This window comes from Staurois parvus, unplaced genomic scaffold (assembly GCF_062004578.1).
Source record: "Staurois parvus isolate SC_StPar_1 unplaced genomic scaffold, SC_StPar_1.0 ptg001647l, whole genome shotgun sequence".
NCBI classification, from domain to species: domain Eukaryota; kingdom Metazoa; phylum Chordata; class Amphibia; order Anura; family Ranidae; genus Staurois; species Staurois parvus.
In genome coordinates this window covers 88,445-112,031 of record NW_028319443.1, presented here as the reverse complement: position 1 = coordinate 112,031, position 23,587 = coordinate 88,445, and the positions used below count along the sequence as shown (strand labels likewise).

Genomic DNA, 23,587 nt, shown 5'->3' with positions numbered 1-23,587 from the left:
AGACCTGGAGCAGTTTGCGAAAGAAGAGTGGTCCAAAATTCAAGTAGTGGTGTAAAACTCATTGATGGCTACAGGAAGTGACTGATATCAGTTATTTTTTCCACAGGGGGTGCTACCAAATATTAAATTGAGGGTGCCAATAATTTTGTCCAGTCCATTTTTGAAGTTTTGCGTAGAATGTGTCAAATTAATTTTTTTGTTTCTCCAAGTATTTGTATACAATCAAAAGAAATACACTTGAGAATGGCTAAACATTTGTAATAATTTTCTGGGCAAAGTGGTGCATTATCGGACAGAAATGCAGGGGTGCCAATATTTTTAGCCATGGCTGTATTATGTACATGATCCTGGAGTCTCCTTTTTGGCCGTCCAATATATTGTAATCCAAAGGGACATTGTAATGTATTTGTACAGCATGAATCTTATCTTGTATTCCCTTCCAGTGACAGTTTGATCTAAAATTGGTCCTTTTTCTTACATTACTTTTCACTCTTACATTCATGGTATCTTCTACAGATTGCAAAATAAAACAAATGATAAAGATCCCATTTAAGTGAATACTACCCCAGATACAGAAATACAACTTGAGGATCTTGGAATGAAAATGAAGGTAGAAGGGAATACTGCCTGTACCTCAAGCTACACCAGAGAGGCAGCAAGAGCTTAAAGAACTTAACAAGTGGTTGAGGAACTGGTACAGGAAAGAAGCTATTAGGTTCCTGGACAACTAGGCTGACTTTTCTATTGATTACTGGCTCTATAACAGAGACAGACTGCACCTAAATGGGAAGGCTCTAGCTCTGTTTGGGAAAAGATGGCCAAAAAAAATTAGAGGAACTTTTAAGCTAGGTGGTGGGGGAGGGATCAGAGGAAGATATTCCCTAAAGTGAGCAAGGATCAGAGGATGCTGTTGTAGTCAGTGTAGCTAGTATGACTAGGACTAATGCACGTAGGCTGACAGAATCCTATTTTAGCTTTAGAGCACACAGAGAAAATATTCACTGGTACAAAATTAAAAGGAATGTTCACAAATGCTAGGAGTTTGGTGACTAGAATGATAGAGCTAGAACTATTGAAACATTAGGAGGATTTTTACTGTGTTTCGGAAACCTGGTTTGAAAAACACCAATGACTGTCTTGTGACTGTCCAGGGGTACTCCCTATATCGGAGGGACCGGGTGGGTAGAAGGGGGAGAGAGCATCAAGGTTAAAAAACAAATTGGAAATTAATAGTGGGTGTATGCTACAGGCCCCCTAAACTGAAGGATGAAGAGGAGCCCAATCTCCTCTCACAGATGGAAATGGCAGCGAGGCAGGGCAATGTTATAATCATGGAGGAGTTTATCCAGATATTGACTGGGCCAATGCAACTGCTCAGTCATCTAGGGATGTCATTTCATATATGTCCTTTGAAAGTCCGGAGGTGTTCATTGGATAATTGGGGCATATATGTGACTAGGCTGCCAAAATTCCCACAAATGTGGTATCTCCATACTCGGGAGAAGTAGCAGAATGTGTTTTGGGGTGTTATTCCACATATACCCATGGCTTGCGTGAGCAACATATTTAACTGACAACTTTGATTAAAAAGAAAAAAGTCATTTTCCAAAAATTTGTGTCATAAAATAAAATGTTCCATGGACTCAACATGCCTCTCAGCAAATTCCTTGAGGTGTCTACTTTAAAAAAAAAAAAAAAAAAAAAAGGGGGGTCATTTAGGGTTTTTTTTTTTTTGTTTGTTTTTTTTTACTGCCCTGGCATTTTAGCACCTCAAGAAAGTCAGAAAGTAAACGCTGCAACACACACATACATGTACACACACACATTATATATATATATATATATATATATATATATATATATATATATATATACACATACATACACACACACACACACATACGTATACACACACACACTAGTTTGTAGACGCTACAACTTTCACGCAAACCAATATACATGTATTGGGAATATATATATATTTTTTTTTTTACCAAAGATATGCAGCAGAATACATTTTGGCCTAAATTTATGACTAACTTTGGTGTTTACTATATATTTTTTCTAACCGAAATGAACAAAAAAATCGTTTCACACTTTTTAGTCTTTTTTCATTTAAATAACAAAAAATAAATCCATTGGTGGTCAAATACCACCAAAAGAAAGCTCTATTTGTGTGAAAAAGGGACATAAATTTAGTTTGGGTACAGCAATTTCCAGTTGACACGCCGAATAGCAAAAAATAGCCTGGTCATTAGGGGGGTAAATGTTCCGGAAAGCAAGTGGTTAATGCCCCCCCAAATGCAGCAAGCAGACATGAGATTTTTTCGTATTTAGAAATGTGCAAGAAACGTGTCAAAGCACACAGATTAAAAACGTGCAAAGATAAACAAAAACAAAAAAAAAGCTGCTCCAGTTACTTTGATGTGCAGTCCATTGAAATAACCAGACTGCCCTGTGTGTGCAGCATGACAGCTTGCCTTAGACCACACAGCAGTGGTCTACCACACTGCCACTAAAGTAATCTAAGAATACATGGTGAGGTTGTCACGAAAAAATATTGATTTACCTGTAAAATTCATATTTTGCAGTACAGTAGACAAGCAACTTACTCCTACACCACAGGCTATATATGCATACCATCAGGTAATCGGATAATGGCAAGCTTTTGAGGACATGCGCCTTACCCTATAACCCTACTCCACTCCTTAGACATAGAACTTGGGTTCTGAGACCGATCCGAGAACCCAGTCCTGCTGTGATGCAAGGGACACATCGTCATTTTGAGTTTGAGGATTGCGCAGGCATTTGTCTGCTGTATAGAAATACCTCCCTTTCACCTGGTCAGCAACCTTGCTACAAGTGAGGGTGGGATAATAATGGAGTAGGCGTGTGGGAGATAGGGTAAACATATTTGGTAGGAAGGTACGCAATAACCCACATGTAGACTGTCCTGCAATGAATCTTCATGATAAAAGTATCCTGAGTATCTTATAAGGGCTCTAGGCAGAAGTGTCGTTAAAAGTGTACAACCAGTGGTGTGATGGAACACCTGATCATCCAACTAAGATTGAACTCAGAATGTTTGATTTCTAGCAGCAAATGTGAAAACTTCACACTGAAGTGAATACATATCAAAAATAGCACTATTTTGCACAGTAACGGTTAGGGAGACACACTGCAACAAGTGGCAAGGTGACCAGGACTCATGCAGTAGCATAAGGTTATAGGGGAGGCATTCCAGGAGGACGCGATCTGGAAAGCTTGTCAGTGTCCAATCACCTGAAGGCACGAGCCTATAACCCATGGTGAATGAATCAGGTTCCCGTGCCCTGTACAATTCAGATAAGAGATTTAAAAATAGACATTAATGTCCTGTCTACAGGATCCTTGAACATGGGATTATCCCCCACAAAGGCCAAGAGGGTCTTAAGGAAATTGGGCAGTTCTGTGAGAGCTCCTGCCATTTTTTATCTTAAGTGGAACTTTAGTCAAAAAATCTTGCTAGATCATGTCATGCTGGCCCATTTTACAGGTATAGATATGTAAAACATTAACACCACCTCCTGAGTGGATGTCAAATGACGTCCTGTTAGAAGGCACCGCACAGCAGCTTGATCTGTCACCAGCTGTGTCCATGGGACACAGCCAATGACAGATCACTACACTGGCTAGCTGCCAGTGTCATGCGATCACTGTGACCAATCACAGCAGATCACATGACACTGTATTGCTCTGGTCACAGTGTGCTGAAAAATAAAATGAAAAAAAAATGAAAAAAAAGGAGGGCTGGGGGGATTTTTTATTTTTTTTTTAAACACACATACTGTTGCCAGTCAATGTACCTGTACCTGATCACTGCAACACCAGTTGTGTAACGCTGCACTGGACTGGTGACAATATGTTAAAAAAAAAATTGTGATTTTTTATTTTTTTTTAAATTTCTGCACTTTACAAAAAATTGTGACAAAAAATTGCAACTTCAAAAAACTCACCATGCCTCTTACTAAATACCTTGGATTGTCCATTTTCCAAAAATTGGTCTTTTGGGGGGTATTTGTACTATCCTGGCAGTTTCAAGCCTCGAGAACGGAGATTGGCCATCAGGATTGATCGATTGACAGCTATATATACACACCATAGTTTGGGTATACACTACTTTGGGTTATTTTCACTAATGAAATGTAGCAGAACACATTTTGACCTGAATTTATAAAGAAAGTTTATTTGCAAAATGGTATAACAAACAAAAAACGGTTCCCCCTCTCCCCTTCAAAGGTGTTTTTTTTTTGTTTATTTAGCAAAAAATAAAGTCAGTGGTGATTAAATACCAGCAATTGTCATTCAGAATGCAACAATGCTAAAAGCTGAAAATTGGCCTGGGCAGGAAGGAGCTAAAAGTGCCCGGTATTGAAGTGGTTAAAAATATGTGCCTATACAGTTTAAAATCCAGTAATACACTGTCTCACCCTGCTCTGCACATGCTCATTTAATTTCCATTTTTGGTACTGTGCAAAAAATGTAGAGGCTGAACTGCTGACAAACTAAAGATTTATTGTGCTTAGGGGCTCTGGGCATCAGCAAAATGGCAGCCTCTATATAAAGAAGAAACAGCACACACAGCATAACTATTAATGTGGAATATTCCTAGCTAAAGAACATTTGTTATCAAGTTTTTATATGTAAAGTTCCACTTTTAGGAAATGTTCCTCAATATGACACAGCTCCATGAAAAGACTGAGAAGTAAAAAAAAACTTCTCCAGATAATGCCAGTCTCTATACAAGACAGACTCTACTACCAAGTAGATCTGCTGCTGGATACCTTTAGATGAGCAGACTCAGGCTGCTCTAATGCTAAGCAGAAGTGCACCGCATCAATCAAATTAGCATTGGCATCCTTAAGCTACAGATCATTGATACCTCAAAGAGAGAGAGATCCTTCTCAACTTCCACCTCCTCCTCAGTTCACTTGTCAAACTCAACAGCAAAGACAAAATTATTTTTGTTGCTTAGTATCAGGAAAACTTGTCAGAAGTGACTCATTAACAGCATGAGGAACAAGGTAGCAAACAGGAACAACACTTTGTGCTCTGGATTAAGACTATAGATGGACATGCTTTGTTCATATTTCATTTAAGAGGTTTACAACCACTTTAACCCTTTCACTGCCTGGGTCATTTTTGTAAACAATATACATTTTCTAAAAGCAGGGACTGTGGAGAATAAAATGGCTGTAGTTGGAATTTTGTTTTTTTTATCTCACACAATATTAGCCCTACTGTTCATCAAATATTTTTAGAAAAAATGAACTAAATTTTAAAGTACACAAACACAATATATTGCCCAATTTTTGAGAAAATATTGGGCTGCACCAAGTAAATAGATACCAAACACGTCAACCCTTAAAACTGTGTGCAACTGTGAAATGGCTACAAAGCTCGTTGCCCCAAATTGTCCATAGAGGATCTTTTAAATACCTTTACAGGTCATCAGTTAAGAGTTAACCATGAATGATGGCCCTATAATTATTGCTCTTACTCAGACATGTGTTCAGCTTTAAAGATTCCCCTTTGTCCAAAGAGTAGACAGAGGTAGTGCAACTCTTTTATATGTAGCCAAACCTGTCTTTTCTGGGCTGTACAGCATCCCAATGAAACACGACCTCATGTCATTAGGGGGCAGCTGCAAAAACCACAGAGACAACCAGAAACCACTGATGGTCTGAAACATGCACAGTAGACTACCCTACAGACTCCTGGGATCTGTGATGTAGGTATCCCAGGAGGCTTAGGGCATGTGATTCTCACCTAGGTGAGAAAGGAGGAAGAACATGGAGTTGTCTGAGATAGGTACAATGGGACAGCAGAATCCAGAAACATTGAGGGAAAAAGTTATGTCATGGTTTGCTTCATGAGAAAGTGAGGTCATCTGTCCAAAAGCTGAAGCTGAACCAGAAACCAGGATTTTTTGTTACTCACTGTAAAATCCCTTTCTCAGAGTTTATTGATGGTCACAGCTTTGCTGAATCTAGCTGGTATAAAAAAAAAACCCTCTCTTCTATAGGCAACCCTCTTTTTTCGGCCTAGTGTAGGAGTAGGAACTAGCTCCCTGCTGAGACATCTGCTTCCATAGCCTTTTCTTTTTCTTCATGGAATTATTTTCTGTGTAGATCTTCAATAAACAGCCAAGCTGAGTGACGGGCTGGATAATATATATATCCTGTAGTCCCCTCAGACTGGCCCATGAGCATGCACAAACTGCTAGCTCAGGGTTCGGTCACCCGTGATGTGCCCCATCCTGGAAAGGGGCAGGCTAGCGAGCTAGACATCTCAGGGGAACACAAATGACCAGGCACCTATAGACCGTGTCACAGTGTTACCCTGGCCGACAGAAACCCCCCCACTTCAGTGGAGAGGAGGATTTGTCATGGTGGCCTTACATGGATGCTCCACATGGATCAGTAAGTAGATGCTCCCTCTCTTCCTTCCCCAAACGCCAAGACACATTGGGGAGGTAAGTTCCATCAAGGTTTGCTTCATGAAAATGTGAGGCCATCTATTCAAAAGCTGCAGCTTAAAAACAGACTTCCACTCACACTGTAAAAAAATAAAAAAGTCAGCAGCTACAAAATCTGTAGCTGATGACTTTTAAAAAACAGCCACTCACCTGTCTCACGGTGTCCTCCCTGCAACCCGTTTCACCGGCCGTCCTGTGTTACAGGTGCCGGCATCTTCAGTCTGGGCACCCGGCTGTGACAGCTTGCAGTTTCACAGCCGGGTGCCCACTGCACATGTATGAGTAGCGCTGCACTTCCTGAAAGGCGCCGTAGTCTTCTGGGAAGACTATGGGGAGGGAGGGTAGGAGGACAACTTCCGCTTTCAATCGCCTAGAAACTCTCCAAAGGTGCCAATCCTTAATCAAAGGGGGACCAGTCTATAAAGCAGAACTTCCTCTTTTGGGTGGAACTCCGTTTTAACCAGAAATTTGTTTTTAAACATGATAATATTTCATGAGTTATGGGCTGTTGTAATCAAAGTACTAATTTGATTCTCTATCAAATTTTGTAAGGGGGGGGGTTAAAAATGGACAGTTCAATGCATGGAAGTCCACAAACCTCTTACAACTGAAAGAAGTTTGCATGGAAAAGTGAAATCAGACTGGTGGGCAATTATGCAAAATGCCTATAAGAAGAAGTATCTGCTAAATGGCAATACCAGCTTTTGCTGCCAAGGTATGCACTTTCCAAAGTACCCTATTACATACACTGATATTTCTTTATTGAATTTTATTGAAAGGACACTTTTTCTTGTGTTTCTATTTAACTTTATCTTTAGGCACTGTGTAAATAAAGATCTAATATTTGTCTATTCCAATATGCTGTGAAAGTTCACAGTTTCCATGGGATATGCTATAATTTTTTATTTCTCTGTGTTTGCAGGATTTTTAAAAGGGAATTGTGTATATATTGCAGAATTCCACAAAAAATAATATACAGTTAGATTTAGATGAAACTTACAGTCCAGTTTCCAGCACAAAGGTTCTGTATTGCTCCAGCTGCTGCTTCCAAGATAGCAGGTGTATGTGACAACTTCACAAGAGAAATGTAGAGACGCACTACCTCTGGTTGAAAAAGGAGCTCATAACCTGCCATTGAAAAAAAAAATTGTTAATAGCTTGGAACCACTCTCTCCTACTGCTGCCTTCAGACAATAGTCTGAATAGTTTAACATTCTGTGCAGCACTGCAAGTGAGAAAAAGATAAAAAAAAATCTAACTAGCAAAAAAAAAAAAATGTTTTCAAGTAACATTAGCATAGGTCAAACATCTATATAACAAATGGCTTAACTGAATAAATCCAAAAAACAAGTATGGTGTATATAAAGACTCATACATTATCTGATTAATATATTGGAATAATAATACAGGGTCATATTTATTCTTCACAATACAACAGCCAGTATTATTATACAGGATTTATATAGCGCCAACAGTTTGCACAGCGCTTTACAATATAAGTATACTTAACCTCTTCATGATGAAGGTAAAACAAATCCAAACACCAGAACACAGTTTTGCAACTTTGACATGCATTCTTAAAATATTTTTTTAAGAATGTTATTTTTATTTTCTTTCTATATCTCAACTACTTAGGGTGGCTTCACCCTTAGCTCTGCTAAAGTGCAGCTAACCTGTGGTTTCCGTGAGGGTCTATTACAAAAACACAGCAGGGCAAAGTGAAGTCGCCCTTAATGTATCCAGGTGAATTATACCTTGTTTTTACAGAACAACTGGGTAAATCTGGTGGTAAATTTTTTTTCTGATTTTTCTTCTTTTTTTATTATCAAAAGTAAAACTGGCACAATAGTATTTTTTTTTTAATTTAGCTGTATATTTCTTGCTATTACCATGACCTACCACCAAAGAACAACCCAAAACAAATTCTGCTACTCCTGACGATCACAACAGTGCCACATATGCCTATGTTATTTCTATCTGTAGTAGCACCCAAAAACAAAAAGGTACATTTTGCTTTTTCATCCCACCTAAAACACACTGACAAGAAAACTACATTTTTTTTTAATGCCATCTAAAATACACTGACCCCAACTGACACTGAGCATGACCTTTGAACCTAACCCTGATCTAGCCATTTTATCTTAATTTTTTATTTTTTTTTACACACACTCGTGTTTTTAATTTTCTCCTCTAGCAGGGAGAAAAAAATGCATTGTATCTTCAGTTCCATTCAAGAGGAGAAATAGACACATGGTCAGGCTGTACAGTGACTGATCACTGTGATAACAAATCACAAAGCTATCACAGTAATTGGGAACCAGTCCTCCTGGTTGCTGATCGTTGGTGAGAGACCTGGACTGTTGTTAACAGGTCGGTCTTTATACTGGGAGTGCAATTCCTGCACAAACACAGTGGTGCATATATGCCACCCCACAAATAAACGCTTGCTTCTGTGAGGCCGCATATAAGAGTATGCTCAGTGGGAAAGAATTAAAAACAAAAGCGACTGTTGCTACAAAATAGCAATGTTTGCATCTGCTGTATAAACCTTATATCTGAGAATTATTGTGGTTCTGACGGAATCCAAGATGGACGCTCTGTGGAGAAGCTATGATATCGTGAGAAAGAGTATAGCTGCCCTGCAAAGCTTCCTAGGCACAAACGACTATGGGGAAGATAGGAAAAGCTCACAAGTTCTAGCAAAGGGGAATCGCTGAGCTCCATGTCTGAAATCTTTCAACAGATGCCGTGGATGGCGGATTTACAAAATATAAACAGCCAATATCAAAACCACCTTAATGTCGCCCATCACTGAACTTAGAGAAGACCACCGCTCAGTCACCACCAGAATCACACAGACGCTGAACAAGCTGTGACACAGCAATAATTGACCTACAGTCCACAGTAGCACACCATAACACTCAGCTAATCGAAATGCAATGCCACATGGAGAATCTAGATAACCGTGGTCGGAGAAGGAACCGGAGGGTAGGAGGCATACCAGAATCTGTAGAAGCGGAACAGATACCCCAGGCCCTCCAAGCTTTAATGACCTGTTAGAGAAACTCCCGGACTCCCCGGTAACTTTTGAAAGGGAACATAGAGCCTTAAGGCCTAGGGGGAGAGACACAGATTCACCTTGAGACATCGTCTGCGGTTTCAATGACAACGCTAGAGGGGCATCTATTTCCTCTTTTGGTAGCTCTATACCTGGTTTGATAATATGCATCGGATCTTCCCATTTGAAGAGCTGACTTTGCGCATTCCTGTTTTTATTTTTATTCGCCCTCCTGTATTCCTATGTCATTTTGTCTCAAGATGGAATACAAGAGGAAACGGGAGAGGAAACAGAGGAGTGGGGAAAAACAAGAGAAAAGAAAGAAGAAAATCTTAGCGGGACTACTCCTGGCTCCAGGGATGAAAGAACAACAGATTTCTGAAACCCTCTACCTGTATGATTCCTGCTTGATTCCACTGGCCTTGCCTTAAGGGAGACAGAAATAGTCAGCTATGGTTCTTTACGGCTCATCTTTCTAGAATTTAGAGGAACCCTGCTAAAGGTTTTATAGTGTATCTCTGCCATGTTTGCCTCCCCCCTCGCATTACCAATAATGTTATTGTGATGAGTATTTTCCTATACAGTTATTACTTACTCTTATGCTATTATGAAGATTCTTAAAGTTGGCTTACTACAAACGGGTATCAGAGGCCTGTCTTACATCACGTGTTCTCTCCATCAGAGATTTATTGGAAATGGAGAAATAGTTTTTGAAGTATAATGGTTTCACCTAGGGTTATTTACGGAATCTGAGTCTTAGGTGATTATTGTAACTCTGTTACAATATTGTCCTGTTTCACATGTTCCTAAAGGGTTAGTTGAGAGCCAATTGCACCTATTCCTATTAACATACATGAGAACCGTACTTTCTATACCTATGGTACTGCAGGCTCTGGACAATTTCTGATGACCCAAAATAATTGAGAATGTTTGCTTTACTTATATATTGTACTATATTGTACATTCACATCAGTCCCTAACCCTCAAGGAGCGTACAATCTAAGGTCCCTAACTCACATTCATATACAAGGGCCAATTTAGACAGGATCCAATTAACCTACCAGCATGTCTTTGGAGTGTGGGAGGAAACCGGAGTACCCGGAGTTAACCCACGCAGGCACAGGGAGAACATGCAAACTCCAGGCAGAAGGTGCCGTGGCTGGGATTCAAACCAACGACCCTAGTACCAGGCGGAAGTGCTAACCATTTAGCCACTGTGCTGTGCTGTATTTGTACAAACATGCTACGAGTAAGGCTTTAGCCAAAATGCATTAGCATGTTACCACTGTATCCTGCCATGTAGCCAATAAAGAGTTGTGGCAAAGGATGTCACCGTGTAGCCGGCTTCATTGTATTTGAGAACCTAGACAGTTGTCTGTTCCTGAACTGCTGAGGCATTTTGCTTGATATGCGCTGTGTTTGACCATCAGAAAAAGGAGAGGACACAGCCCTGAACTGACAGTTCCGTGGAATGGTGGTAAGCCACAAAGATTATTTTTGGTTAAGGACTGTTTTTTTTTTTTTGTCTGACCAGACTTGTGTTTGAGCCCCTGTAGAGGCAGAAGGACTATTATCCTGCTGCTGGGACAGTTTTATTCCTTCTTGCTGCCAGAAAACTGTTTTTGTTATCTTTATTTGAAAAATAAAGACTGACCTTGATTTTACATCGCACCAGTGTGAGCGTCATCCCCCCAGAATATCTATATCTACCTATCTATATATATATATATATATTTATTACACAGTTTCTTTAAATTTTTAATCACTTTTATTGCTGTCAAAAGTATGTAAACATCCTTATTAAAGCAATAGGTAGTGACAGGTACTATTCATGGAGTCTATTAGACACCTCTGCCCTTAAAAGCATCTGATCGCACCAACATCGGTGTGATCAGATGCTTTCCCAATCTAAAAATGGTGCGGTTTACATCTGGGGAAACTGGAAGTGATAGAATACTAGTCGCTTCCATTTTCCTATACCATGGAGCTGATCAGGTACATTCTGGTCCTTGATCACCTCTGTGGTAATCCAACGGAACTACCGGCATCAGTTTCAGGTTCCCTAGATAGCCCAGAGAAGTACCCGTGGGTGGGGAGACCCCTCCCGCTGCCGTAAAAGCAATCCAGTGGCTAATTAGCCGCTAAGATGGCTTTTACACAAAGGATCACCTGCAGGAAAAAAAAACAAAACAGGGACGATGCCTGTAGCTGCAGGCATCATCCTAGTATAACACTTGAATCTGCCGATGTACATGTATGTTAGGCGGTCTTGAAGTGTTAAGTTATTTCTTACACACACCATAGGCCTACTTGCAACTACACCCAAAAACACATTCTGCTACCCTTACCCAAAAAGGACCACATGTGAGACTAGATGAATAGAGGGATCCCAAATCCAAGCAGTACCTTATATAAGGAGAATAAAAATTACGGATCTAATTTCAGACTATCCCAGTTTTGAAGGCCCTGGAGCAACAGGACAGCAGTGGAAACACCCACAAAATTACCACATTTTGAAAACAAAAACCCATGGTATTTTCTATGAGGCATAAAGAGTCTTTTCAACATGTCAATTTATTGCCACAAGGGTTGATCAGGACACTGGTGTGGCTTGTGTGAGGTAAAACTAACAGCATTTCATAAAAAGATCATATCAACAGTCAAACATGGTGGTAGTAGTGTGATGGTCTGGGGCTGCTTTGCAGCTTCAGGACCTGTACGACTTGCCACAATTGATGGAACCATGAATTCTGATCTCTACCAGAAAATCCAGAAGGAGAATGTCTGGCCATCAGTTTGTGACCTCAAGCTCAAGTGCACTTGGGTTATGCAGCAGGACAATAATCCTAACCACACCAGCATGTCCACCTCTGAATGGCTCAACAACAAAAAAATGGTTTAGGAGTGGCCTACTCTAAGTTCGGACTTAAATCTGATTGAGATGCTGTGGTGTAACCTTAAAGAGTCCGTTTATGCTCAAAAACCCTCCAATGTGGCTGATTTAGAACAATTCTTCAAAATAAAAGTGGGCCAAAATTAATCCATAGTGATGTGAAAAACTCATTGCCAGATGATATAACAAATGATTGCAGTTGCTGCCACAAAGTGGCGCAACCAGTCTTTAGGTTTAGGGGGCATTTACTTTTTTATATAGGGCCAGGCAGGTTTGGACAACTTTTTTCCCTTAATAAACAAAATCATTTAAAAACTACATTTTGGACTTACTCAGGTTATCTTTGTGTAATAAAATAAAAATTTGTTTGAGGATATGAATCATTTAAGTGTGACAAATATGCAAAAAAAAAAAAAAAAACAACTGGAATCAAATTTATGCTTTTTTCCCCCCTCGTAATGCTTTTCCATTGACATCAATGTGTTTCCATTGACATCAATGTGACAGCAATGCAATTCATATTAAATGTTAAAAAAAAAAAAAAAAAGTGTATATAAAACAGTGCTGCCAAAAATGTAAATCAAGGTTACTAAACAGTTTGTCACATGTAAAGGTGCAAAAAATAAACACCACCAGAAAATCCAACTAAAGTCCAATGTGTCAGTAAATCCCATTCAAATAGTTGCTTGAAAACCAAAAAAGATAGGTCGACAGGTCCTAGTGCCATTAGTAACAGATAAACAGGTTACCACTTCCACGTGACCCTACATGGATGTACACTCACCACAATGGACGGAACTTTTATTACTAGATAGGTCTCACTGCAATTTTTTTGGTTGGACCCACTTTGTTTCTTGCCATCAACTTGAACATTCATACGTACCAGAATACGATTTCTTCCAATGCAAAACGCCGCCACTCAAAAAAACAGGTTCATTGTGCAAAGCAGCAGACTTTATTAAACCACATAAAACATTACAATTAGACCGCACTCACAAGTATATGTGCCTAAGGACCAGAATCAGGTACATACAGTGCTTAAGGTTAAGATGCTGCTGCTGGCCCTAGAAAAAAAGCTGGCTTGTGCTCCAGGGATGGGACGTATCAGCTGGGGAACACGACTTCAACTAGTTTCGTCTTTAACTGGAAGTCTTCAGGAAGCACTGTATGTACCTGGTATATATATACATGTGAGTGTGGTCTAATTGTAAGGTTTTATATAGTTTAAGTCTGCTGCTTTGTGCAATGAAGCTTTTCTCTGATACTGTTTTTTGAGTGGCAGAGTATTGCACTGAAGAAATTGTATCCTGGTACATATGAATGGTCAGGTTGGTGGTATGAGACACAGTGGGTCCAACCAAAAAAATCACAGTGAGGCCTATCTAGTAATAGAAGGTCGATCCATTGCGGTGAGTGCACATCCATGTGAATCCACCAGCACCTGTTCACCTATCTTTTGGTTTTCAAACTATTATTTGAATGGGAGTTACTGACACACTGGACATTAGTTGGATTTTCTGCAGTTATCTATTTTTTGCACTTTTACATGTGGCAAACTGTATTTCCAAAGCAAATACACTTTTGCACACTGGTACTGACTAGTATTCCAATATTTTTCTCCCTCTGTTTTTCTTCATCACTCAGCTAATGTGACCCCAGCGCTGACAGAGAGGGGCAGGAGAGAGGCAAAGATGCTGTGCATGCACACATCTTCCTTATCAACTGATGTCATTGGTTGCCAGGACACCAGCTGCTAGAAGGATGTAAGTGTAGAATGAAAACCTCTGGCTTTGTGTTAAAAGGAAGGCTTGTTCCATAAAAAAGGAAGGCTTGTATACAAATTTTGGGCAATTTATAGACATTTTACCAAAGGCACCCTGGTTGAAAAAGGCTGGTCTATATACACATTTATAGGGTTCACAATGTGGAAGCCGGACACAGACTGCAGCAGTCAATCACATTCATCTGTGTTTCCTTATTTATGGTTTCTTTTGGTTTTGCCTGTGGCACAGAGTTTTTATTATTTGTTAACGCCATATTAAATGTCAATTAATTTATAATGCATGCCTTAACGCATGCATTGACATGCTTTTGAAGCATTACTGTTAATTTCAATGGAAAAAACATCAAGCAAAAATGCAAAAAGGTGTGAATCCAACCATAAAGCATATTGCTACGTAAACTAGTTACCTTTTGCTGGAACCATTCTCTTTGGAAAATCCACATTGTCTGGTGCCTCTTCAAAAGTCTTTTTACCTAAGAAACATAAATCAGGTTTACCATAATACCATTTACTCAATATACCACTTGACTAGGTACACAAATCTAAATTCAAATAAACACACTGAAATCAGGAGCCCCTCTGTTACAGGTGCTGGCATAGAGCAATGACTCTGTGAGCCAACAGTAAATGCTGTGGGGGGAAAAAAAAAAAAAACACCTTTCACAGATTTTGGATAACTTGGAGTATGCTGGAGATGCATAAGCAGGGGTTACCTTTAGTTGAAAAAAATGCATGTTAGATGAACAGCAGATCCAGAGATACAGGCATCTTAAGTTATAAGCAAATATGATTAAAGTCTGCTTTGGCCCTGCCTTGCATCTCTTTATGGCTACTTTATAGCAATAGGTTTCCTAGAGCACTGGCTTGCTAGACAGAAGGGCCTCTTTATGTACATTTGTTTGCCTAAACTAGATCTACTGATCATTTTGCAGTTTGCACAAAGGAAGACATTCCGTAATTCTATAACTTTTTTCATTACACACTCATTTGACATATTTCAGTCAGGTTTACTTTGACACATGAAGTTTATTCACCAAGTGCCAAGCTGTGTAATGCAAAGAAACTGCTTTCTTTCTCTTATGGTGTCACTGCTTCCTCACAAAAGCTTTAGCCAGTTGGTGAGTGAAGTCCAATAGGGAAACTGTCAGTTGCTCATTGGTGCCCCTATTGAGGTGCAGATTTACCAATGTGAAACAATGCTAAAATCTAACAAACTTTAAAGCATTGCTTCATGTGGTATTATTACAGATTAAAGGTTCTGGTACTGCATAGACACATCTACTAATAACAGGTGTACCCAGATATTACCACTCAAAGTAAATACTCTCTTAAAACCACTATAAACATTTAAAAAAATTGTTAAACGTAGAAAAGACCAATTTCAATAGTTTCACAATCAAGGGCTTTGTTTCATAAGCCTCTAAATCTCTGACACATGAAGGGCCCCCCTATATGGGACTTTCCATTTTTTGATCTTCTTCAGGGGGAATGGATACAAAAGGAATTTCTAAATAAACATACAGAGGTAAATGTTAATGTACGCACGGATAGTAGGTAAATGACATTGAAGTAATTGCCATGACAATACTTGCAAAAGGATTAACCTCCCTAGCAGTCTGATTATGTCAGTATTTCTGTGCTCAAAGCGGTACATTGTTTTCAATGGAAATATGTTTTTTTTTTATTGTAGGCCTGTAATTCTTAGGAATAACTCACTGAAATCTGTCCGAACAAGAGTCTAGTAAACATCCCGGGTATGATAAAACTTGAAACACGAAATCATAAATTATAATAGAATCATAAAAAATATAATAATAAATTTAATTCAATAATGTAATCAAACCAAAAACACTGAAATTTGAAATAGAGCGCCAAGTTCGCACACTGCTGAGCTCAGTCGCAGAATCATTTTCAGTGTCTGATGACAAAATTTCCCCACAAATCACTTTCGCTCAATTCTGCAAGTGGTTTTAATTTACTATCGCTGTTCTCTAGCTGGTCTAAAACTGCTTTTCACAAAAAGGGATGCTTTTTGGACGCCATGGACGTTTCTCAATTTCCAAGCAGAAAGAACAGTAAAAATGCAGGCAGGGCACAGGACAAAATGTATGTGAAATGGTTTGATACAGTAATGGAATACTATCAGATTTTAGTGTATTGAGCGAATGTCACATTTTTTAATTTCCCACCGGTTCCGTCCCCCGTATGTACCGACACTTGCATGGAACGGAACCCGAAAGACGGATGCCTGCATCAGCTGGAGGAGATGGCCGGGGATGCAGCAGAGGGGACATCGCGGGATTGCAGGACAAGGTAAATGCTGGAGGGATCACGGAGAAACGCTGCAGTGTAATCCTGAGTGTAGCTCAGGGTTACCGCTTTTGGTACTGAAACCTAGCCCCGAGCTACACTCGGGAATACCGCCAGGGGGATTAAACAAGCATTGATCAGAGCAACTATAAAATAATAGTGTCCAGGATGAGACTGCATATTCCAAGGCCTCAATGGCATGGACCATCAAGAAGAGCAAGGTGGTCAGATATCCATCCTATGGCTGACAGCAACTGGGAAACACCAAATCACCCTCAATATTCCTCTATAAACATCATAGAAGATATAATGTAAATTAGACGCAAGGCTAATTGGACAGGTCTAAAAATTGATATTCTGATAAATCTATAATAACAAGACTAACCATATTGAGAACGTGGTAGATAAGCACAAAGAACTGCTTATTGCTATTATGGTGAAGACATCACAGAACCACAGATTTAAAGCAGTTATTTGCTCTATAATGAAAATCAAAAAAATTTAAAATATATTGGCATAACTGCCTATATTAATGGAAAAAAAAAAAAATTGCTGTTACAACAATCCATCATGCTTACTGAGGTGTAGAGAAATAGAGATATTCCAAATCTCAATAGACAAAATCTGTGTCCAGATGGGGGGCACAGTGCTGCACTGAGCAAGTGCTGCGTTGGAGTGCTAAGCAGTTAAACACAGCAGTCTAATTATGCCTTCTCTGCTTTCACAGGTAAATGCTCCTATCTCCACTCTTAACTAGACCTTTAAAGATGAACCCCCCTGAGCCAGGAAATGGACAAAATCCTGGATTTGTGTGGATAGGATTTCCTAGAGCAGTAACAAGTTTTACCTTCAGCAAAACAGTAAAATATGACTCGTGTAACAAAGTAAGGTTAATTGGATCCTCTCTAAATTGGCCCTAGTTTGTGTATGAATGAATTAGGGATTGTTAGCTCCTTGAGGGCATGAACTGATGAGAATGTATAATACATATGTAAAGTGCTGCATAAACTGACAGCACTATATAGAGTTGTGTTCAAAATAATAGCCGTCATACATCACTAACCTGATCAATCACTGTTTTTGGTAGAAATGATATTTCTACATGGCAAATAATTTACTAGCAGGTGTAGTAGAGTAATAGAAATCCAACAGACCCAACAGTCATGACATGCATGCTGCCGATTCTGTGTAATTGAATCACTAATTGAAAGGGGCATGTACAAAATAATAGCAGCGTGGAGTTCTATTAGTGAGGTCATTCATTCTTTGAAAACCAGGTGGCAATTATTGCCCTTATTTAAGGAAGGAAGGCAGCAAATGTTTTACTTGCTGGTTACAAGTGCATTTCTCTCTGAAATTCAGAGGAAAATGGGTCGTTAAAGACATTGTTCAGAAGAACAGCAGACCTTGATTAAAAAGTTGATTGGAGAGGGGAAAACATAAGAAGTGCAGAAAATGATAGGCTGCTCAGCTAAAATGATCGCAAATGCTTTAAAATGGCAACCAAAACCTGAAAGACGTGGAAGAAAGCAAAAAACTACCATACGAATAGATAGAACAGCCAAAATGGCAAGGACTCAGCCAACAATCAGCTCCAGGAAGATCTAAAGTTACCTGTGAGTACTGCTACAATTAGAAGACGCCTATGTGAAGCCAAGCTATCTGCAAGAAGCCCCCGCAAAGTCCCACTGTTGAAAAAAAAGACGTGCTGAAGAGGTTACAATTTGCCAAAGAGCACATTGACTGGCCTAAAGAGAAATGGCGCAACATTTTGTGGACTGATGAAAGTAGGATTGTTCTTTTTTGGGTCTAGTGGCCGGAGACAGTTTGTCAGACGACCCCCAAACACTGAATTCAAGCCACAGTACACTGTGAAGACAGTGAAGCATGGTTGCGCAAGCATCATGATATGGGGATGTTTCTCATACTACGGTGTTGGGCCTATTTATCGCATACCAGGGAACATGGATCAGTTTGAATACATCAGAATACTTGAAGAGGTCATGCTGCCTTATGCTGAAGAGGAAATGCCCTTGAAATGGGTGTTCCAACAAGACAACGACCCCAAACACACCAGTAAAAGTGCAACATCTTGGTTCCAGACCAACAAGATTGACGTTATGGAATGGCCAGCCCAATCCCCGGATCTTAGCCGCTAGCCCACAGGGCACTTATACCCCCTTCCTGCCCAGGCCAATTTCCAGCTTTCAGCGCTATCGCACTTGAATGACAATTGCGCGGTCATGCAACACTGTACCCATATGAAATTATAATTTTTTTTGTGACAGAGCTTTATTTTGGTGGTATTTAATCAACTGGGTTTTGTTTTTTCTTAAACAAACCAAAAACCACTGAAAATTTTGAAAAAAAAAGTTTTACTTTTTGTTATAAAATTTTGTAAATAAGTGATTTTTCTCATTCACCAATATGCGCTAATGAGGCTTCAGTGATGGGCACTGATAGGCTGCACTGATGGACACTGATAGGTGGCACTGATGGGCATTACTGATGGGCACTGAAAGGTAGCACTGATACATGGCACTGATAGGCAGCACTGACTAGCACTGATAGGCAGCACTGACTAGCACTACTGATAGGCGGCACTGACTGGCACTACTGACAGGCGGCACTGACTGGCACTACTGACAGGCAGCACTGACTGGCACTACTGACAGGCAGCACTGACTGGCACTACTGACAGGCAGCACTGACTGGCACTACTGACAGGCAGCACTGACTGGCACTGACAGGCAGCACTGACTGGCACTGATGGGTGACACTGAAATGCAGCTCAGATGGGCACTGATATGTGGCACTGATGTGCACTGATATGGGGCATTGATGTGGCACTGGCACGAGGCACTGGCACGAGGCACTGCTGGGGCTACACTGATCATCAGAGCACACTGATCATCAGTGTACATGTCCCCTCCGCGGAAAGCCGATTACCGGCTCTCCTCTCCTCACCAGCTGTCAGCGTGACAGCTCGAGAGGAGAGAAATGCCGATATCCGGCATTTTCCTGTTTACATGTGATCAGCTGTGATTGGACACAGCTGATCACATGACCGAGCCGACGTCTTCAGCTCTTTACGTGATCGGTGAACCGCTGTGTCCGAGGGACGCCGCGCGCTCCCTGAGCCGCGCATGTGCGGTGAGAATGACAGGACGTCATAGGACGTCATATGACGTCCTTCCAGAACCACCTTGCGCCCATCATTGGACTATATGGCGGGCGGGAAGTGGTTAATCCAATAGAAAACTTGTGGGGTGACATCAAAAATGCAGTTTCTGAGGCAAAACCAAAAAATAGAGAAGAACTGTGGAATGTAGTCCAATCATCCTGTTCACAGGTGCCAGAAGTTGGTTGGTCCATGCAACACAGATGCACAGCAGTTCTCAGAAACAGTGGTTATACAACTAAATATTAATTAAGTGATTCAAAGGAAAGGAAAATTTTCAAACATTTTTCAGTTTATATAGTGAATGTTTGAGTTTGTAAAGAATACAAACAGTGCTATTTTTTTAAACAGTCTAATATTCACTTTTCTTCAATTTTTTCAGAGGAACAACACAAATTTGATATATTTTTCTTTATGTTTTGATTTGGAATAGAATGTGTAGTGTTTCCAATGCATTTGTGTGTAAGGAAATAAAAGCTATTAGAAGGATTTGAGCTTTATTCACTTTTTTCAACACACTGCTAATATTTTGAACACAACTGAAGGTACCTGAAATAAATTTAAAAAAAAATTAAAAACTCAAGAGTGGACTGTGCAGTCAGCTTCTTTATCCAGGCTTTAAGATCTTTGTGTGGACTAAGGAGAACTATAAGCTATGATGAGGCCTAACAACTATACGGACCACTGATATTTGTCAAATCCTTTCTAGTCATAGTCTACAGTTATTTTGTCTATTAACTGTTTCATAGGGATATTTTAGAGACTGTTGAAGACATGCAACCAGTTTCAGAATAAAGACATTTTATATAAGCTATTGTGAATCATTTGTTACCTTATATGGCAATGCAAGCCTTCTAGCTAATATTATATGTTTTATATTTATGTTTTGAGGATCAGTTCTGGTTAGAACTGATCTAAGCTGAGGAATATGTAGCATAGTGTGTGTTTTATTATATGTACATACACACACTGCTCAAAAAAATGAAAGGAACACTTTTTAATCAGAGTATAGCATCAAGTCAATATTGCAGAGGGGGTTGTTAATCAGTTTCAGCTGCTTTGGGGTTAATGAAATTAACAGGTGCACTAGATGGGCAAAAACTAAAATTACCCCCAAAATAGGAATGGTTTTACAGGTGGAGGCCACTGACATTTGTTTTCCTACTGATCTTTTCAACTTCACTGTTTATCACTAGTTTCGCATTTGGCTAGGGCCAGTGTCACTACTGGTAGCATGAGGCCATACCAGGACCCTACACAGGTTGCATGGGCAGTCCAACTACTCCAAGACAGCACATCAATATGTGCCATTGCCAGAAGGTTTGCTGTGCCTCCCAACACAGTCTCAAGAGCATAGAGGAGATTCCAGGAGACAGGCACTTACTCTAGGAGAGCTGGACAGGGCCATAGAAGGTCCTTATCCTATCAGTAGGACCGGTATCTGCTCCTTTGTGCAAGAAGGAACAGGATGAGCACTGCCAGAACCCTACAAAATGACCTCCAGCAGGCCTCTGGTGTGAATGTCTCTGACCAAACAATCAGAAACAGACTTCAGGAGGGTCGCCTGAGAGCCCGACGTCCTCTAATGGGCCCTGTGCTCACTTGCCGGCACCACAAAGCTTGATTGGCATTTGCTATTGCACACCAGAATTGGGAGGTTCGCCACTGGTGCCCTGTGCTTTTCTCAGATGAAAGCAGGTTCACCCCGAGCATGTAACAGACGTAAAAGGGTCTGGAGAAGCCATGGAGAACGTTATGCTGCCTGTAGCATCGTTCAGAATGATCGTTTTGGTGGTGGGTCAGTGATGGTTTGTTGAGGCATATCCATGGAGGGACGCACAGACCTCTACAGGCTAGACAATGGCACCTTGACTGTCATTCGGCATCGGGATGAAATCCTTGAACCCACTGTCAGACCCAACGCCTGTGCAGTGAGTGCATGACAATGCTCAGCCTCATGTGGCAAGAGTATGCAGACAGTTCCTGGAGGACGAAGAAGGAACTGAAACCATGCCCCCACGCTTGACCTAAATCCAATAGAACACCTCTGGGATATCATGTTTCAGTCCATGCGACACCGCCAGGTTGCACCTCAGACTGCCCAGGAGGTCAGTGATGCACTGGTCCAAATCTGAGAGGAAATACCCCAGGACACCATCCGTCGTCTCATTAACAGCATGCCCCGACGTTGTCAGTCATGCATACAAGCACGTTGGGGCCATACAAACTTCTGAGTACCATTTTGACTTGCTCAAATTAAATTTCATGAAAATTGACTAGCTTGCGGCACCATTTTTTCACTTTGATGGAAATGAAAATTATCAACCTACAGAGGACTGAATTCAAAGACACCCCGAAAATCAAACGATGGGGCATCTTTACATTCCTACCACATTACCCAATCCATATCAGTATAGATATCCAACATGATATTTTTCCCCATTGAGATCTGATGTATTTTCAAAGTGTTCCTTTAACCACTTGCCCTCCTGAGGATTTACCCCCCCCCCCCCCCCCCCACCCTTCCTGATCAGGCCATTTTTTTGCATTACAGTGATCCATTACAATGCGCAGTCATGCAACACAGCACCCAGATAACATTTACGTCCTTTTTTCCCATGAATTGAGCTTTTTTTTGGTGGTATTTTGATTGCCTGTGCGTCTATTTTTTGCACTATGAAAAAAAAAAAAAAGACCGACAATTTTGAAAAAAAAATATTTGACTTTTTGCCATTAAACATGTCCAGTAAAAAAATTTATAAAAAAAAATCAAATTGTCAGAAATTGTCAAAATGTTTTCTAAAAAAAAAAAAAATAAAATTAGTAAATTAATTGTTTTACATGAAAGTTGTAGCGTTTAGAAATGGCGGTATACAGTGAAGGAAATAAGTACTTCATCCCCTGCTGATTCTGAATGTTTGCCCACACACAAAGAAATGATCAGTCTAAAAATCGAATGGTAGGTATATTGTAACACTGAGAGACAGAATAGCAACAAACAACTCAAAAGACATGCATATACAATGCCACGTACAGATCTCCCAGAAGCGGGATGACAAGAAAACACGTTTGTGGCGCTGTAACCTTCGTTTATTAGGCCTGCCAGAGGGTGCCGAGGAATCCGACCCAGCTTTTCCTCGAAAACCTCCTGTGTTCCACCTATGGCAGGGCCGCGTTCACCACATTCGTGGTGAAGCGGGCTCATCGTATGTCCACAAGACCGCCAACCATCATTGCTAAACTCACCAACTACCGGGATCGAGACACTGTACTTCGTCTGGCAAGAGAAAAAGGCAACATCCCTTTCAGAATGTCAAAGTGGCTGCTTTCCCTGACTTCTCAGCGGAGGTGCAGAGACGAAGATCCCACTTTGATACGGTTAAAAGGCACCTTCGAGTAAACAGTCTCAAGTACGCGATGTTGTATCTCGCCAAACTTCGCATGGAGGCAGAAGGCCGTGTCCATTTCTTTAACCACTTACCGCCCAGCCACCGCATTAAAACGGTTGCAGGGCGGCACGGGCAGGCAAAACCACGTTTTAAAACGTAGTTTTGCAAAACAGGTAGGGGGCCCACGCCCGCCCTACCTGTCCCGCGGGTGTCAGCAGCGGGTGTCAGCCGCCGGGTCACGGCCAGTGATCGCTGACAGAGAGCAGGGCTGCATTGTTTACACACAGCCCTGCTCTGTGTCAGTTCTCTGACAGCTCGTGACAAGCTGCAGAGGGAGAGAAGAGTTTCTCTCCCTCGATCAGCCTGTCCCCATCCAGCAGACACCCCCGCCCCCTAGTAAAACACTCCCCTCACACAGTAAACTCTAAAAATGTTAACCCCTTCCTCCCCAGTGCC

General features: G+C 40.7%; 1 protein-coding gene across 1 annotated transcript in view; it reads right to left on the bottom strand.

Annotated features, from left to right (window-relative positions):
* Window positions 1-23,587, bottom strand: part of LOC149434872 (catenin delta-1-like) — a gene marked incomplete at its 3' end in the record, with an annotated part of 273,021 nt that overhangs the window by 167,643 nt on the left and 81,791 nt on the right. Inside the window, exons 9-10 of the mRNA XM_089663279.1 lie at window positions 14,659-14,724; window positions 7,518-7,645 (exon numbers count right to left, since the gene is read on the bottom strand). Coding sequence (XP_089519405.1) covers window positions 7,518-7,645; window positions 14,659-14,724 — 194 coding nt within the window. The remainder of the gene's footprint in view (window positions 1-7,517; window positions 7,646-14,658; window positions 14,725-23,587) is intronic.